The sequence below is a fragment of the Cupressus sempervirens genome, chromosome 6 (assembly GCF_028749045.1).
Source record: "Cupressus sempervirens isolate cs-2001-9-10 chromosome 6, ASM2874904v1, whole genome shotgun sequence".
Taxonomy (NCBI): Eukaryota; Viridiplantae; Streptophyta; class Pinopsida; order Cupressales; family Cupressaceae; genus Cupressus; species Cupressus sempervirens.
The window spans coordinates 418,129,545-418,148,936 of record NC_143123.1 but is presented as its reverse complement, the minus strand read 5'-3'; the positions used below and the strand labels follow the sequence as shown (position 1 = coordinate 418,148,936).

At 32.8% G+C, this 19,392-nt stretch overlaps 1 protein-coding gene across 1 annotated transcript; it reads right to left on the bottom strand.

Moving 5' to 3' along the window:
- Positions 1-1,735: 1,735 nt before the first annotated feature.
- Positions 1,736-2,281, bottom strand: LOC149552837 (uncharacterized). Its single transcript, XM_089790241.1, has one exon. It carries the CDS (start codon positions 2,279-2,281, stop codon positions 1,736-1,738), a length of 546 nt encoding a protein of 181 aa, XP_089646367.1.
- Positions 2,282-19,392: the final 17,111 nt, after the last annotated feature.

Here is a 19,392-nt window from a genome sequence, read left to right as displayed (position 1 = left end):
TGATGTTTTTCAGTTGCTTGTATAGGACTGAGGTGATTTTATTATGATTCATGATTTGTGATTTCATGAGCCTAGGGTAGGTTATCTATGTGTAGAGTCGGGAAGTGGCTTGCAATGGGGATCGGGGCCCTAAGAGGCTGCCTGGAGTAACCCATTGTAAGTTGTTTTAATAAGTGAAAACATTTACACTAAATAAGGGAAAATGAACCTAATAAGATAATTGTATGTTCTCTCCCATGCCTTGAGTGCTAGTACAGACTAGGATGGGGTAGAGAGAACGCTTGGTTACGACCTTGCATTCCATAGTATGCCTCGTCAGTACGAGAGGATACTAATGGCCGCAGGGATCAGTAGGGACCCGGGATTCCTAAGGGATTGCTCGGGTAACTTCTACGTGACTTTTGCGATGACACTTTCCCGCTTGCATATTAGGTTTCCTACGTGTCTTGTGGTACCTCTGGGATTTAGATGTCGATCATTTTAGGAACCCTTGAGTTAGCATACTTATAGGATTTCCTGGACTTAGAGTGTATTTATGATTATAGGATTTGTTATCCTATTTGGGACTTGAGACTATCTCCTCAGCGCGGTGGGAGTGGACCATTTAGGTTCCACGCGGTCGGGTGGTAGTGCTTTTACTCTTACCATTGGGATCCATTCCGTGGTCACCGTGGCTGGAGATTTCGTAATTGGCTTTTACCTTCACTATGTTCTTGGATTATTATGACGGATGGTTAGATTTTATGATAGATGTTTTATCATTATGGATGTATGGATGTATCATGTATGGTGAATAGTTTCATATATTTTTACTGTACCTTGTATCATGGATTTGAGGATGTTGTATCTTGATCTTTACATATGTATATTCTTTTAAACCTTTCATACCCTGTGACATGTACAGTGGATGATGGAGCATTCCGAATTAATTTGCCAAGGAGCATTCGAAACAAATGTATATTATGGACATTGGAGTTTCTGATTATTCTTTCATATGTATGTGATAGTTGTTAGACTTAGAATTAATTAAATTTAAACGTGACTCAACGTCTTGGGATCCTTAGGAAATGTAACTTGCAATGTATGTTTGTCGATGATTACATGTTATTGCTTCCGCTACTATGTGTTTGATGTGTATGTTATACATTCTTACTTTTTTTAAAAAAAATGTTTAGCAAACTTAGTGAAACTTTAGGTTAATTCTTTTGGATCCCTTGGCGGGGCGTTACAGAAAACAGAGCGGGTTTTTTTCAAAAAAATTGTTGTTTTCAATCACATAATATACAGATCATGAAGATCAAATGTTGAAAATTTTAAAAAAAATCATCGTGTTCTCTTTTTTATGAAATTTAATCAATAGTACAATTTGTAGGAAGGATAGCTGCATTCCTAAAAGAATGTCACGGCTACAAACAAAATCCCAAAATATAAGAAGCATAGAGGAGCAATGGAAAGGTGGCACCCACACCACAAAAGGAAAGTTTCATCATCTCTGCTTTCAGTTTCACAGCCCAGCTATTTCATGCCACAACGCTTATCAACATCAATTGTTCTTTACAGACGAAAGAAATTAAAAAACTCGATACAAGTCTATTGCTTCCCTCACTTCCCTCATAAGAGAACTATGCTAATTGGAATTGTACTGATAAATTTTAAAATCATGACAATTCTGTAACTCTTTAAATAAAAACAAAAGTTTAAAAGGATACTTACAAGGCATGGGCAAAAAAAGGATCTAACCAACGCCAATTACGCTTTCATTCACTAGTTTGTTAAGCTCCACTACCCTGGTCCAGTTTGTATGGAACTGAGCTTCAAGCCCATACCCAGTATCCCCTGAAACAACCGCATATGTCATAACACCCACATCATCTAGGCATCCACACTGAAGCTTCAGTTCCAATTTGTCGCCCGGAAACAGATTAGTTATATTGTCTACAGATATCAGGCCATCAAATGCATCGGATATAGAACTCCAGCTATCTTTAGCCCTAACAATATAGTCTGTTTTGGCAAGGAACTGGTTCAAATCTTGTTCACAGCTGCAGGTGACATTGATCACATAAGCGGGTTTATCTCCAGAGATTATCCCCACGTCCACCGTGGATACATTGAACATATGAGCTACTTGTTCTGCAGTCATCTCTTGGGGTGAAACAAAATATAGATATCCAACACAAGAATTTAAAGTAGAAACTCTGCAGGCCAAAGGAGCTGACTCCGCTTTCAAACTATTTATACAGACCAACACAAATAAGGAGATTAAAACACGGTGACCCATTTCCATTATCTTCTCTACTCATAAAATAGCTTCAGTTTGAGTATTTTTCTCTTGAGTTTGAATTAGATCAATCAATGGTGTTGTGAAGATCAATCGATTTCTTCGTTATTTTCGCCTGGGACAAAAACTTCTTAGGAAATGCACTCGTTGTGTCCATTGTGCGGAGATAGAAAGGCGAGTCCCATTTTCCTAAGCTCCTTCCCTCCACGGGTGTCTAGTCTGAGACGGTTACAACATCACACAGTAAGGCTTGATTCCTATATTAAAAGTGTTAAAAAGTTAAATTTGACTTAATTTTTTTATTTCCACCTTAGTATGTGATGTTTGAGGGTGGCCGCCTAATCTTGCTCAAAGAACCACTCGCTGATGTAACAAGGAGTAATAATGATAATCATGAATGAATACACACAATCACTTTATCAAAGTATAAATTGGCCCAGTTCTTAGCATCTTAGATTAAAATATAGAGTCAAATTTCTATTCTACTTTGTTCTCCTATAGTGGACACATGTTCATTGGACACAAAAAAATTAAAATAAAACAATTATAATCTGGCTTATAGTTTTATTTAAGAAAAGAAAATACATATGAATGCATGTTTGTCAACACGACTTTCTCATTTCTAACATTAACTAATTCCTTAATATAAATATATAGACTCTGAATCTTTTGTGTATAAAGAAAAAACATTAGTTAAGTCCTCAAGCAAATAACAAAACCCCAAGTCTAAATATATTTATTAAGTCTCTACATTATTGCATTTACTTAAAAGGAAAACAAATCCATTCTAATTAAATAACTTTAACTATATATATGTTTGAAATTAAGAAAGGACAAAATTTAAAAGTTTAAGAAATAAGTAAACTAGTCATGTAAATTTGAGTAAAAATAGATTAATAAAAATCAATTCCTTCTTTTCTTATTAGGTAAGTAATTTGTCAAATACTAAATTAGGATAAAGACAAAAATGAAAAGAGTTGATGAAGCCTTCTTTTAATTTAAGTTGCTGATCTTTAAATGGTATCTAGGAAAAGATTTATGTTACACAGTTATATACAAGATCTTTTTTTTTTGTTTTTATTTGAGAATTATCATATACCTTGAAAAAATCATCTCAAAAATTACTTGGCACAAAGGTCAATAGAAAGGTTTCTTATATGTTAATTGAAGATTACTTACTAAATTAATTTAAATTCTCTCATAAAACCATATTTTACTTGAGTCAAACATCTAATAAAGAAATGTACGTAATTAGTATGGTTGGATATAATAGAATGTTACTCTTTTAAATTCTTTTATCATTACTAAGCATAAAGGTGATACATGATGAACAATTTTGTAGAAACCAATTGGTTTTTGAACACCAGTTTATTATGTGTTCAACATTATGTTTCTGCATCTTTCTTGCTTTCTTTATAGAGAGGATAACTTTTTAAGTAATAAAACACTCAGAGCGATAATTTCAAATGAAGTTAGAATGCAATTATTCAAATAAAATGTTGTATTACTAATCTTATCTATTAAAACCTTGTATATAGATCTAAGCATATCCATATTAAAATATTCTAATGCATGCCCACACACACATTTTTAGAATATAATTTTGGAGATAAAGTGAGAAATTCATGAAAAATGAACTTTACCATATATCGAAGAAAGTGTGTGAATGTTAAATTCTATCAGTCCTACCACTACCAAAGTATCACCTCTTGCACCTACACCTCATTCTTGCCCTCAAACCTATCCGCAAAATTAAATCACTCAAGTATCCATAAGTTTGAGTTAGTGTTGAATCTCATAATCCACAATCAATAATAAAATTGCATCAATAATCAGATTCATTATTAACACTATCTTGGTAAAAATAAAACTCTATCTTTTAATATATTTTAAGTTTCACACAAGCACTTTGAATAAAGAAAGAATTTATAATACTAACTATATAAAGCATAAATCGCATCCATTAGCAAATTAATCAAACATATAACTATTCATAAACTTAAATTTCATGTATTTTCACTAAACTTAAATTTTTGATATCTTGTGAAAACCAGGAAGATGTATGTTTTCATGATTAGGATTTCATAAGTTGTTAGTTTCCAAAAGAAAGCCCTAACTTTATTTTACACAAACAAGAGGGGTTTTCAAAGTCATTAGGGTTTTGGTTTGCAAATTTGAAAAATGACACACCAAAACTTTTGTTATACGTATAAATGTCTTTATCCCTAAGTTATGCTCTTAAATTCATGTGCTATAAGGTTATAGTCTAAAATATTATAGTTGCAAAGTTGTGAAAGCCTTTTAATTGATGTCTCTCTACATTGTGCTTTCTAACCATTTGATGGTAGCGATGTTGTGAAGTAGTTAATCAGGAGGTTCATGCTACATCTCTAGTAGTAAGGATAATGGTTAAGTTGAAACTGCGAAGTGGAGAAAACCTTTGAATCATGAAATCTCAACTTATCATTTGCAAGGTGATTTTTATTTGCAAGATTGCAAAATGTGATCATAGTAGTCAAAAGCCAACTAGTTGCTACATCTCCTATAGTCAAAGGTGAAGTAAGTTGAGAGTGGAGAAGTAGAGAAAACCAATGGTTGCAACATCACAAGGTTAAGTTACGATTTAAGGTTTGTGGATGCGAAGCCACGAAGGGAATAATGGTCAGCTCAAAAGTAGTGCTTACTTCATCACGAGGGTTAAGGGTGACAAGTTGTTGACTATTGCAAAGTAGGGAAGCGGTTAAGATAAAGGTTTTGTGACATTGCCAGTACGATAGATGTTAGGTTCTAAACCATGGAGATCCAGATATATATATAAAGGGGTTTCTCCACTTTGCAAGGTTAAAAGGTAAACAAGAATAACAAGTAACAATGAAGAGATAAGTAGTCATAGCACCTTTGCAAGGTTCAAGTTGCGATAAAGTTTTAACGGAGAGATGTGGCAATGAAGGCCAGGTAGTTGTTCATGGTTATAAAGCGTTGGGTCTTTGAAGTTAGTGACATGGTTAATTGAATGGTTGTGAAGTAGCAAGAAGGTTATGATAACCGTTTTCGTGCTATTGTAGCCAAAGTTGATGAATGTTAAGGAGTCACAGAGAAGTGGAGAAAATGGTTAATTTCCACATCTCTACCTTAAGTTTTGAAGCAAAATATAGAACGCAAAGTGCATTTCCAATCTGGTACTGAATGCTGAGTTAGGAGTATGAATGACATGAAATTTGAATGTAAGGCATGTTTTGAAACGTTGAAAGAATTTTGTGCATGTTGCTTTTAATGCCATGCTTCAAATTTCAAAAAAGGAAATAAAAGGTAAATAAGACAATTATTTTGTTACTAGTTGCAAAATACTTGAAATTGTGGAGCAAAATTTAGCAAGAAAAATTTGGTAATATTGTGAAAGATTAAAATAATGGTGCAAAAGGAGGGAAAATTGATTGCACGGCTTCAAATTGAAGGAACTCCATCAAGCTCTTTGAAGTTCAAAGGTTATAGCCCTTTTTTATGAGGGGTTACACTTCTTGTCAAGTTCATCAAATACTCAATCTACAAATTCTCACACTTTCAAAGATCCATATAGTTTTTGTAGAGATGCAGAGGTGCCAGACAAGAGTGGAAATGAATTGTTTTGGTTCTTTTATAACAATAGAGGGTGTAAGGTCCCTATATCAAACCCTTAGAATGGAAATTTGGGCAAGTTGACTATGCCTAACATCTTTTTTTACGTTGATTTGCTAAAGGCACTGATCAAAGCATACAATCCTATTAGTCATGCATTCCACAAAAAATACAGAAGTATACTCTACATCTTGGACAAGGAGACTTTCATTGAGGCTTTCAACTTAGGGGGACCTATGTCATTCCCTATTGACTTGGAAAAATTTGATAATGACTTCTAGAAACACAAAAATTTCTACACTAAGAGGGTCATTTCAAGACACATTCCACAATTGATGAAGGGATAGGGAGACATACCAAAGAAAGTGGGAGATTACATGCCTCTCAGGTACTTTCGAAGATATCTTTAGAATATAGTATTTGGTCTGAACAGAGTCTTAGATTTTGATGGGACAATGGATGATTTCAGTGGACTCTACATCATGGCATTGAATATTGAGGATCCACATACCAACATTGGTATGATTTTTTCACCTACATAGAAAATAACATTCACAACGAGATTGTCTCTACTCAACAAGGAGAATTGTGAAATTTCAAATTTCATCAATGTTCTTTACTGATGCATTTTATCTTATACATGAATTTTGAATATATTGACCCAAATTTCATTAAGAACACATAAGAACTTGGAGAGGACTTGCCTATACAATGATGGACTAGGTTATGGAAAATGTTATACCCTTACTCAAACTCTCTTTCCTTTTATAATGATTTTGTTTACCCTATGTTAAATATGTTGTGGCTATAGTAGAAAGGGTTCCTAGAAATGTTAGGAAATTAATTAAACCCTCTAAGTACTTTGATAAAGGAAGAAATTTAGGGCATCATTCAAGAAGTGTTTTTCTATTGGATAATTGCACAATCATTAGGGTTTTTGGGTGCCCTCAACAACCACATATCCTTCCTAGATTTGTTCCAGAGAGATTAGGAATTGTTGAATTTTTATGGAAATTAATATCTATGAATAGGGAGTATATGGGCCCTACTATCAAGAAGGGAACATTCTTCTGTAGAAATTTTAAGATTGGAGACTTAGAAATTTGTAAGGATGTAATTGAAGAGATTGATGCATTCCTTAGAACTCTAAATTGCCAACTACTCCTGCAAGGACATATGATCCTTTTGATGTTGTTAGGGATGCTTTGAGGAAAATGAGGGGATATAACCTACCTTTGAGTACACAATTCTGGGAAGAGTATATTATTGCATACATTTTGGATAAGGATAGGTGCAGAGATAGGACGATAAAATGGAGAGAAATAATGGGCTTTGAAGAGGAAATGAAAAGAATTGACCCCTCTTTTAAGGGTTTCTATCATGAAGAGGAATATTGGCCTAGATTTGATAAGTGTATCAATAATTTTGATGAAATTTTAGCGTAAGTCCCTGAAGAGATAAAGAACATAGTGAATCCCAAATCTCCTGAGCTTGATGTTGTACTAGAAGTAGATGATGATGAGAAGCAGCCTAAAAGCTCAACATGGCCTTAGAAAGGCAAGAAGAAATTTTTTAAAATGATTGAGATTCCTCAAAAAGAAAGCCTTACAGATTATGCCAAGGGGCAGTGGGTACTTTAATGATGCAAGGCAAAGATTTTTGATGGCACATGCCACTGAGGATGAGCAGAGGCCAAAGAAAATGGAGGTTGAGGATATGATGCTAGATGACATGATCATACAAGATAAAGAATTTATGAAAGATTAAAATTTCATAAAAATAGAAGATTTTAAGAGCTTTCTTTTTAAACTAAAGTAAAATGAAATGTCATTGCAAATAAAGCCAGGTGATTCCAATGAAAAGTAGTAGAGATGGTCAGAAGGCTACAGGAGTATGATGGTAAGAGTGAAACCTTAACTGTAGAAAAGGTAAGAGATCTGATAAAGAGAAGTAGCATGATCATTTTTCTAGGATGGGAAATCATCTCTTCATTTTTGCTTGACCAAATGAGAAGACAGGAGAAGACAATTTCTTTTGAGGATGTAAATCAACGTGGAGAATTAAGCGGGTTGGGTTACAATATTGATGCACAAAACATTGCAAAATGGAGCTTAGCTCCAGAAAATGAAAAGCTAACCCTCATGGAAGTTAGAAATTCCCCTAGTGGAAATGTAATTTTTCAGAATGTTCATTCTACATCTAGTGATCAAATGTATGGGCCGATGACTTCAACATCATTGCTAGGTAAGAATAAAATTGATTTGTTATAGGAGAAACTATACATAGCTTATGAAAGATATATGGATACAAGGAAAAAATATGAGGAGGATATGAAGAAGACATATGTTTTAGAACAAAGAATTCTCCAATTGGAAGATGAGGTGAAAACATGGAAAAATACTGTCAAGCTTTCTATTGAGGTGGAAGATAAAGGAATACAAATAGATGATTATGAATTAGGTATGGATGATATAGTAGGCCAACCTATAGTTACTAATGAGGAAGAGCTAGAATTAAGTAAAGAGATAGAAACTAGAACAATGCAAAACTTGTCGATTCATAAGATAGGCTCTTTGAAACATTCCTCACAAAATGTACATAGTGCAACTACATTTCTTTACAAGGAGCTGAATATCCATGTTTAGAAGCAATATCATTATTGTCCCTTTTATTTACAACATGGGGCCCATATACACAATTTTTTGAAAGCCTTGTATCAATGCTGATACAGAAAAAGGAGTTACCTAAGGGAGTAATTGTCCCTATTAGAAAATTGATTAATAGAGTTAAAGAACTAAATGGTTTTTTCTTGGGGAAATTACAATTGATCCAAAAAAAAATGAAAACAATTACCATAGGGTCTCCTATTTTTGTGCCAACATCATTGATGAGAGTCAGAATATAAAGGAATGGCAAGAATGATCTTCCTCTTTTGATGACATTTTGAAACATGTAAGATGTGTTGCATATTGTATTAATGAGATAGATGTCATGAAAGTATATGATATGATAGATTTATAATATAAAATTGAATCAAAAATGGGAAAGGTTACTACAGAAGTAAAGACAATAACAAATGCAAAATGGAACAAGTGCCTTGATGAGCTTAATACAATTAGAGATGCCACCTACCCAAATATTGATACTAACATTGTCGTATAGGAGGTCATAACTAGGATTAAAGCCTTACCATCTGGGGATAGTGATTAAGTACTTAGGGAAGAAGTTAGAAATTATAGCTAAATGGGAGAAAAGACAAAATAGAGAAATAGTAGTGATTATAACAGGTTGTTAAGTTGTACACATGCTTATCTTGGAAACACCTACAAAAGCAAACGTAGACTATAAATCAAGATCAATTGCCACCTGTCAGTTATGGAATTGCTTCCCATTTTCCATCCAAGTACAAAGAATGTTTTGTAAAAAAAAATATTCATTGGCTTTGTATTTACTCTTAATAAAATTTTGACAACTGTCCTCTTGTCTATAGCTTGTTTGCAATCCTTGTCCTATAAAAGGATTTCCAAGATGTGGAGTGAGGGTCAGAATCATGTTTCATTTCAGTGATAATGCTATTTTATGGTTGGTCCAATTTCTTGTGTTAATTTTATGTTGTTTCAAGTTTGTGTTTCAAGAACATAGTGAATGAATGAATGAAATCCTTGTCAAATACTGAGTTATATCTTGAGACCTGTATCAAATACATGTATCATTCTTAAGAAGATTAATACAAAAGGAAGTTAGTGAATATATGTGTCCTTAATTTCTGTCTCCATTTTCATATATTTATCACTCTGAGATTAAATGAATAGAGTTCATTTCATTTAATGCATCTTGGATAAGTTGTATATCAGTTCATTTTTGCTTTTTATTCAAGCAAATAGGGTAAGTGCAAGAGGTTGGGTCTCACTTTTGGGCAAAAAGTGGAAGTATTTTTCCTATTTTTTAAATTTCTTGTCAATTGATGTCAAAATTTGAGACATTTAGAGATTGAATATTAAAAAAACTTCAGAAATAAAGTTTTTAGTGTTTGGAATCTACTTTTTGAATATGCAATTTATTTGTGTACCTCTATGATTTTTTTTTTTCCTGGTATACATCTTTAAAACCCTTTTTTTTTCAAAATGTTTGTTTTAGGACCATACCACACTCATGTACAAACACCATAATTTGACACAAATAAATGAATTTTCATAAATCCTTTTAAAGAGAGTTACCTAATACACCTAAGATTGGTGATAATATTTTTCCTTAATTTTTTATTGAATATTTTTATTATTATTAATTATTAATTGGCTTTAAAACCTCTCATGTACGAACACCATAATTTGATCAAAATTTCACTTTTTTCAAAAATTCTTTTTTTTAACCTCGAAAGAATTGTATGCAGATTGATGAGATATAAATTAATTTAAGAAAAAATATAAAAATAAAAAAGTTATTAAAGTTTTAGTGAACTTCACTATTTTACATTTAGGTACCACCTTTCATTAAAAAATAATGCAAAACTAGTAAATAAAATCATAGCAATATAAAATTTATATTTCTAAAATCAAAAGAGTGAGAGCTCTAATGAGTTTTTGTTTCATAAAAAAAATTTCTTGGAAAGACCCTCTAAAAATTATGGCAAGGCGTGAATTTGTCAATTCAATGCCTTAGCCAAATCTTGAGAGGTCAAGGCATAGGCTTGGTCTCACCAAGCCTATCCTGAACCAAAATATGAGGTAGGAGAAAAAAATCTTGCCCCATGTTGTAAGAAATGAGCACCCATTATTTGAAATTCAAAAAATGGGTACATGTTTTGAAAAAGTCAAATCGGCATTTGAAATTCCCCCTCCCCCCAAAAAAAACAATTCTTTTATGTTTTCAAAAATGAGTACCCATTTTTTGAAAATAAAAAATGGGTACCCAATTTTTTTAAAATAGTTACCTATTTTTAAAATTTTGGATCGAGTACACAAGCCTAGAATGGGTACCCATTTTTTTAAAACATGAAATTGAGACCCAACTTCTTGCTTCTACCCATTAAGTAAATGCTTCTGTGAGTTGATAAGGTTTTTATTTATATGAAGGCATATTATAAGAATGGGATTTAGGGTTAATATCTTATATATTTGGTTGCAAGTCAATTAAATAGAACAAAATTTACTAATATGACTCTGCATAACAATGGATAAGGCACTGGTCATCAATTAAGGTTCAAATTGAAGTAGTCATTTAGTAGCACAATTCACATTTTAAATCAAATTAATATCTAAAGTTTGTGAAAATGGATTATATGTTGGTCATTCACTTATTGTAATAGCTCTTGAATTTATAGTTAGTTTCTCTAAGTCAACAGTTGATTTCAATTCCAAGAAGATTAAGAGATCAAATCTACTTTAAGGAATGTGTAGTGTGAAAATATGCAGAGATGTTGAAATCCCTAGGTAAACCTGCCTTGGCTAGTAGATCCTCAAGTGTAGGAAGCATTATTGCTTTGTTAAGTTTCTCTAGATCCAAATAAGTTTTTCTGCAAATGAGAAGTAACTAATCCTTAGGTATCTCTCCTTTGTTGTATTTTGGTATTGTTAAAAGTCTGTAGATCAAAACTCCAACAAAATGGTGACTTTGTTGGGGAAAAACATAACATGAATGTTGTACAAAAAAGCATGTGTTTTGTGTGAAAAGTGACGTCTTATCCTTGTGACAAAGTGTATGCTTCAATACAAAGAGGAGTTGTCAGAGTTTTGCACTTCCTTCATCTATTCAAAGTTTTTTTCTACAAAGAAGAAAGGGGAGTTTAATTTAATTTGGGTTTGTGTTAATCTTATGGTCACTACATAATCCTTTTTAAATTTGTCTTTATCTGCCATTTTAAAAGTATTTTCCCCTAGTGGGTGGCGACTTGGTCAAAGGTTTTGTTAGCTAGTGCTGATATTAAAATAAGAAATGGTTAATAGGAGAAAAAACACAAGCATGTATGCAAGAGAGAAACCAGGAATCCCATTACATAAAAAATTGCCAAAAAATAGTTGGAAAAATTGGCCTAAGAAGAAAGAGGAGTATAGTCAGACATGGAAGCCTAGAGATAATCCCCATTACCAACCTATAGTGGAAAAGGAAATCTCATCCCATGGTTTTGAGTCTGAGAATACCAGGCTTCTAGGTGGGATTTTAACAATGCCTTTTCAAGAGGAACAAGTTTACCAAGATAAAATGGTGTCATCCATGGGAGATGCTAACTTCAGATTAGGTTATTTAGGAGGAATAAATCAGCATGTGAGATCTAGGAGTGTTCAGTAAAGTAGATCTCACCCTAGGTATGTTCCTTTTACTAAGAGAAATCTCATTGACCTAAGTGATTCCACTCAATTAGAGACAACCATTGCAAACCCTGATGATCTACTAAAAAAAGTAGAAGCCTTAGGAAGAGAGTTTCTAAAGAAGATGCCAGATGTATACGTTTGAAAAATAAGAAAGAGAAAATTATTATGAATGCTTTGATTGAGAGAGAAAATCTACTTAGAAGAATGGTTGCATTATAGGAACCAAACGAGAAGTTAGAAGATAAGTCTGCTTCTTTACATTCAGATCTATTTGGAGATATTTGGGAAATAAGATCCAAAGTTTAAGAGTATGAGCATACTATACAAGAGAATGGGGGTCATGTGGTTGTACAAATCTATCCATATATACCCATTGGGGACAAAACTGAAGCTAATATAATTGATCTTACCACCAAAATTGTTGATAAGGATAAGCATAAGGTAACTAGTGTTAAGATAAATGAACCAATTGTTGCATCCAAAAATATCCCTAATATTTCCAACATAGATTTAGAATTGGAAAAGGCTCGGAAGGAGTGAGAATATTTAGCCAAAGAACTTGAGAATGTGGAGAATAAAGCTCAAGCAAAACAAATGAGGAAGCAAATTCAATTTCTAAACTCTAGCTCTGGTTTGAATACAGGCCAAGGTCAATCTTTAGTAGTAATGCCTTTTAGTACTACTTGTGGTCTTATAATGACTAATATCATTGCTTCTCAATTTGGCCCATTTTTTTCCTCTACCATAGTAGCACAAAAAACTAGGGCTTAGCTAGGAAAAATGAATGTTAAGAGTCAAGTTGTTGGACCTAATTTTATCAGTGTTGTAGGTTTCGCAAAGAGACCTATGTATATGGAGAGATATAAACAAATGTCTTTCTAGGATCCCTGGTCATCAAAATCTTGTCCCAAATGATCTAAGAGATAAGACTACTAAAATTTTAGGAAAATATGCTATTAGTGGTGAAGATAACCTTAGAAAATTTAAAGATATTTTGAATGATTATGAGGTTGAGCATGAAGATGTGGTCATGAAGTTGTTTGTACATTCTCTCATAGAAGATGCCAAGGATTGGTATTGGAGATTATCTGATGATAGTATTTGTTCTTGGGATGATTTTGAAAAATGTTTCAAGGAGAAATATGGGGATAATACTAATGCTAGTTTTATATTGAATGAGTTCAATAATATAAAGAAAAATCAAAATGAATCTACACTTTATTTTAATGTTAGATTTCAAAAAGGAATGTACAAGTTGTTCCAAGTGATTAGATTGAAGGAAAATGTTTGTCTTACAATAGACTTCAATTCTTTTGATAGTAAGATGGCTTACATTTTGAAGGATAAAGATCCTAAAAAATTAAAAGATGCTTTCAGATTAGTTGTAAATATTGAGAATAATAGGAAAGCTTCTAGAAAGCCAAGAAGAAGAGATGATCCAAAACTTTTCAACATTTGAAGCAACAAAAAGGAAAGTTATACACTTACTACAAATAAGAAGCCTGAAAAGGATAAGATGGATTAGATGTTGAACTTGTTGAAGAATATGAATCCTCCAACTGGAAATGCTAATAAAGAAAATATTGCTAATAAATCACAGTTCAATCATTTCAACAAACAAAATAGGATGCAAAACTATCCCTACAATACCCAATTAGAGATGGGAAACCTATGGTTCCTCATGTAAAGAATACTAGTGAGAATAATACCCATAATCCCCTCCAAGAGGCCTCTATTAACATGACAGATGATTCTCCATGGTGTTTAGTATGTCAATTGCCTCATTCTTCAGAATAATGTGTTGTTGTTATGTTTTTCTCCACATGTCTGTATGAAGATGAGGATAAATCTAATCATGAAGAAAATATTGATGATACAAGGTATAACATTGTTGAATATTACTATGATGATGTGTCTAACTGTGATGATACTAATAATGATGTATATGAAAAATGACAAATTCATAATGTTATGCATCAATAGATTTTGTTATATGAAGATGAAATAAATGATGCTACTTGTAACATGATCTCCTCAAAGCATAGGGTAGTCTTGAGAAGGCCCACTAAAGAAAAGATCAACCAAGTAAATGCTAACATGGTTGCACAAGAACAAGCCTGTGGTATGATATCTAAGGGTGATGTTGGTAGGGTGGTTGGTATCTTTTTTAAGAAGGAAGATCCCAAAGGAGAAAATGTAAATAAGTGTAAGGAGGGTTATGAGCTCAAGATCAAGAGTACGAGAAAAAAGTGGGAACCTAAGAAAGAAGAAACATCAAAGGTCCCCAAAGCTCAAAATAATGATAAGAAAAAAGGAGAGGAAAAAGCATCCCTTGTAAACACTGGAAATAATGAATGAAGAGCTCATGATGATATTGATACCATTGAAAAGAAAAAGAAGGTGCAATGTATGCATTTTGAAAAAATTTCCAACTCTCCTATTGATATGTTATCCATGTTTTCAAAAATTATTGTGAAAGTTCCACTCTCAGAATTATTGAGAATCCCAGAGCATATCGATAAAGCTATGGCATAGTTTGGTAGTGTTAGGGAAGGTGTCAATCTTATTTGTAATTCAAATGAAACTCTTGTTAAAATAGTGAAATAGTAAAGATGGAAGGGTTAGTATCTCAAATCCAACTCATGTACTTAGATGATTCATTCAATTAGTGTCTAGTAAATATTGAATCTTTTTTCTTAAGTATCATGGTAAATAGGAAAACCTAAATTGCATGATAAATTCTAGTGCATCAAATACAATGATGCCCTTTGAAATCATCAAATAATTGGGGCTTAAAGTAGATACTATTTAGGGTAGGTGTTGTGTCATGGATCAAAGAGAGGTTGTTGTCATAAGGACCATAAATGCATTACCTTATAGGTTATCTGCCTATCCTAGTAAAGATTTGACAATGAGTATTTTGGTAGTTGACATTCCACCCCAGTATGGTATGCTATTATCTAGAAAATGGAGTGCAAAAATGGGTGGAAACATGAAATGTGAGATATCTTATGCCACTTTTCAAATTGAAGACAAATTGGTCAAAATCAATAGAGAACCCAATAGTATTTACATAATTGAACAAGATGTTAAAAATGAAATGACATGTTTTGTAGATACTAATGTAAATGCATTCAGGGAAGAATTTTTGGTGTTGAAAAGGGAATCCATAAAATACCCTATTATAGTGGAAGTTGGTTCAAAGTGAAAAAAGGGAGACTTGTGGACCATTTATTTTGATGGAGCCTATTATAAATATTGATTAGGAGTAGGTATTCTTTTAATTTCTCTTGATGATTTCACTTACAATTTTTCTTTCACTTTGATTTTCCCATGTACAAACAACATTATATAATATGAGGTTTTATTGATAGGATTGAGGCTAGCTCATAAACATGGTATTAAGTATTTGCATGTTGGTGAATTTGAGTAAATTATTTCCCAAATAAGAGTATATGTTTCCAAGAATAAGAGATTGAAACAGTATAGAAATGATGTTTTGGACATGATAGAGAGATCTGATGTATATGGGATAATATGGAAAGATATATAGAAGCAACAATAATATGGTTGACTTATTGGCAAATATTTCTATAAAGCTTGATGATTTGACTTTTGTCGATTGATCAAAAGTGGAAGTGCAGACTAAACCATGTATCCCTAATAATATCCAAAATGGAGTGTAGAGGTAAGTAGATCCATTTCCAAAATGTTAAAGAAAGGTTCTAAAATCAAGTGGAAAGATGAACCAAGTGTGGCTTTTCAAAAGATAAAGTAGGCAATAAAGGATGCTCATGTCTTAAGGGCTCCTAATTATTCCAAACCAATACACATTTTTTTGTTTGCCTCATTCCATATTGTTACTACACTTTTTTTATAGATGAATGAAGATAGATTTGAACAACCTATAGATTTTTTTAGTAAATCTCTACAGGATTGTTAGTAAATAGATTTTTTCCTCTTTGAAAATACCTTAACAAATGACTCTCGAATACCCCAAAAGAAAGACAAACTTTGAAACCAACAATAGAGTCACTTGCAATTATCTTGTCAAGTACTCTCTAAATTTTGAAATAGAGGTATAGATCCCTCCTTTTGATTCAAATTAAATTATTTTCTGATATGTCATTAACCAGAAGGCAAAGAAGGAACACTAACATTCATTCATCAACATGATATGAATACAAACCTTAATTTAAATAATTTGAAGAGAAATAAAATACATAGCACAGAGGCTATCTAATCAATCTTCCTATCTGTAGAGAAATGAAATGAAATCTAATATTCATTTTGCATATTTGGATGAACAAAACCTCAAGATTTCATCACACACCAAAAACCTTATTAATGAGAGCAAGACGTTATTTCAAATGTGACCAGAGTGACCATAGGATCACTTCCAACAAGAGAAAAAAAAATTAAGACCATAAGATTTCAAGATAAATTCATCTTTATTTCAAATGAACAAGCAAGAAACCATATGATTATTTGCCCTTACATTAGAAACAAGTTGCAAAATAAATATCATTTGCTCCTTCCTTTCACTGTTACAAATCTTTTAAAACTGAAAATTCCTTCCCCTTTCTTCCAGAAGTGTAGACCTATGAAAAATGGGAGAAGAACCCTTTTCCAATAGAATTTCTCCTTTTTAAAGAAACCCTACCCAAGTAGTTTCCCAACTACCATAACTTGCTTTCACAAATATTTTATCTTTTTAAGACACATTACAATAGCAATTAATTATGTTCAAGAAATAATTATTCTTTTTCCAATCTAGCCCATTCCCAAAGAATTTCTCTTCATACAAGTTTTCCCATTACAATGATAATTAATTCTCTTAAAGAATTAATTATTTTGAACTTTCCAATTTACCTTACCCCACAATTACTATTTTATTTCCATCATCACATTAATAATTAATTCTTGGTAAAATTAATTATGAGGGAAATGCATGTTACTTCAAAAGTTTAATGTTTAATTATTTTGGATTTTTTAATATTTAATTATATAAATAATTAAATATTATGCAAAATAATTTATAATATTTTAGCCTTTAAAGTATTTTAATTTTTTTAATTTGGGGAGGGGGAATATTTAGGGTTCCAAAACCCTAAGTAATAGTGGCTCTCTCTAGGGGCTGCATTTTGTGCCAGGATGTAGAGAACTCCAGTATCTTTGGCTCTCACATTAGTGCTTCATCCATTGGGTTGTAGAGTCACTTATCACTATAAATCTAAACCTATACTAAATATTGCAATAAAAATTCTTACCAATATCTCTGGCTTCTACTATTCAATGGATGTTTCTTCTTACACTATAACCAACATGCTTCATTATAGGTTCACATCCCAAGAGAGAGATATTCTTGAATGCACCTAAGCCTCGCAAAGGTTGTAGATAGCTTTTCTGGAGTAAACTATTATTTATGAACCCGTGGTGTACCTATAATGTACCTTCTCAACCCATAATTTTTGAGCTCCATATAAAGTGCACCAGCCACTCATAATTAATAGCCAATATTATTTGAACAATCAATAATTGCATGAGAAATTGTGTCTCTAGACAAGCTATAGCATTATCTACTAGCTCTAATCTTTATATACTTCTAGACTTGTTGTGCATTAGAGCATCCAGTCTAATGAAATATATATAATTGTACATGCTTGTGTTCCTTACATCTAGGAAGAATTCCTTCTATCTTGCAAGATCATTTTGCTACTTTAAAATCTCATCTCTTTGTTTGCTTGCCTTGTGTGCACACCTCTCTCTCTCTCTCTCTCTCTCTCTCTCTCTCTCTCTCTCTCTCTCTCTCTCTCTCTCTCTCTCTCTCTCTCTCTCTCACACACACACACACACACACACACACACACACACACATTATCATACCCCTCCACTCCAACTGCTAGGAGAATGATGATGTTGATTGTGGGAGAATGATGGTCTTCTTATATAATTGTAGTGCTCATTAATTATCATTTCCTCTATCATTTTTTTCCACCAATAGGTATAGCCATTTTTACATGAGTAGGGATCTATTCAATTCTTTAACGGAACCATAGTCATTTTCAAATGTAGAAGTCCCTCAAGCAAACATCTTATTCTACCAAGTATGACTCTTGATGCATCACCTTTCTTCTGAACATGACATGATCCTCTTTCCTGGGTCTTTTAGGGGTCCTATATGTTTTGAGCTCTCAAATGTTATGAAATTGTGTCAATTTTCCCTACCTTGGTGAGCATGCATATGGAGACTGGCAACAACTCCAACCTGTATAGAGAAGTAGCCACCCATGAGGCACTGCAACTATCACACTTATACCATATGGTATGGCATTTTCCTGCAAATAGCTCTTCATGCTTATCATTTACCTGGGCTAGTGAGACAACATTGAACTCACACTTCCCAATCAAGACCATTCATACCTTAAAACAAATGGTTGTCCAAAGAGCCATCAAGCATATACAATATTGATAGAGGTTTCCTAATTCAATGTTGTGCCCTTGTATTTGATAGATATGCCAAACCAATTCTATTGTTTATTACAACAAATAATTCATTAGAACATCTATCATTTCATTTGCCACCTTTTTTTTTCAAATCCTCATTCTCCCAGTGTACATGGGGCCAAATAATTATGCCTTCTTCATTTCTTGCATATAGGATCAAATCCAATTTTACTAAAATATCAATTCTATACAATACACAGTCATTGGGCATCTTGACAACATGTGTACAGTAATTCGGAGGTCTTTCTTTCATATAGTTACAGGTCGATATCAATAGTAAAAATAATATTGAGTATATTCATTGGGAATGTCAGGAAGTTGTGCATAATCTGCATGGAAGGCCTTTGGATAACCATCACAACATAGAAGATCTCCTCTATCTCCACATTCTATACAATAGTCCTCCATTATCATCAATGCATCTTTGATGGTAGATAACTTGTGTAGAAGAAGAATGAAAACACACAGTTTTCAATGATTATCTTGCAAGATGGACCAGGTCTTCATTAGAGTTTGATTGCTATATTTTTGTGAAAATCTAACCAAATGATTTCAAATTCATGTCCTGATAATCACATAAGCTTTTGATTGTAAAGAATATAATGAGGATGATCTAATTGCAAGATAGCCAGTTACCTCCATATAAGAAGATTCATCTATCTTATTAAATAGAAGGGGATA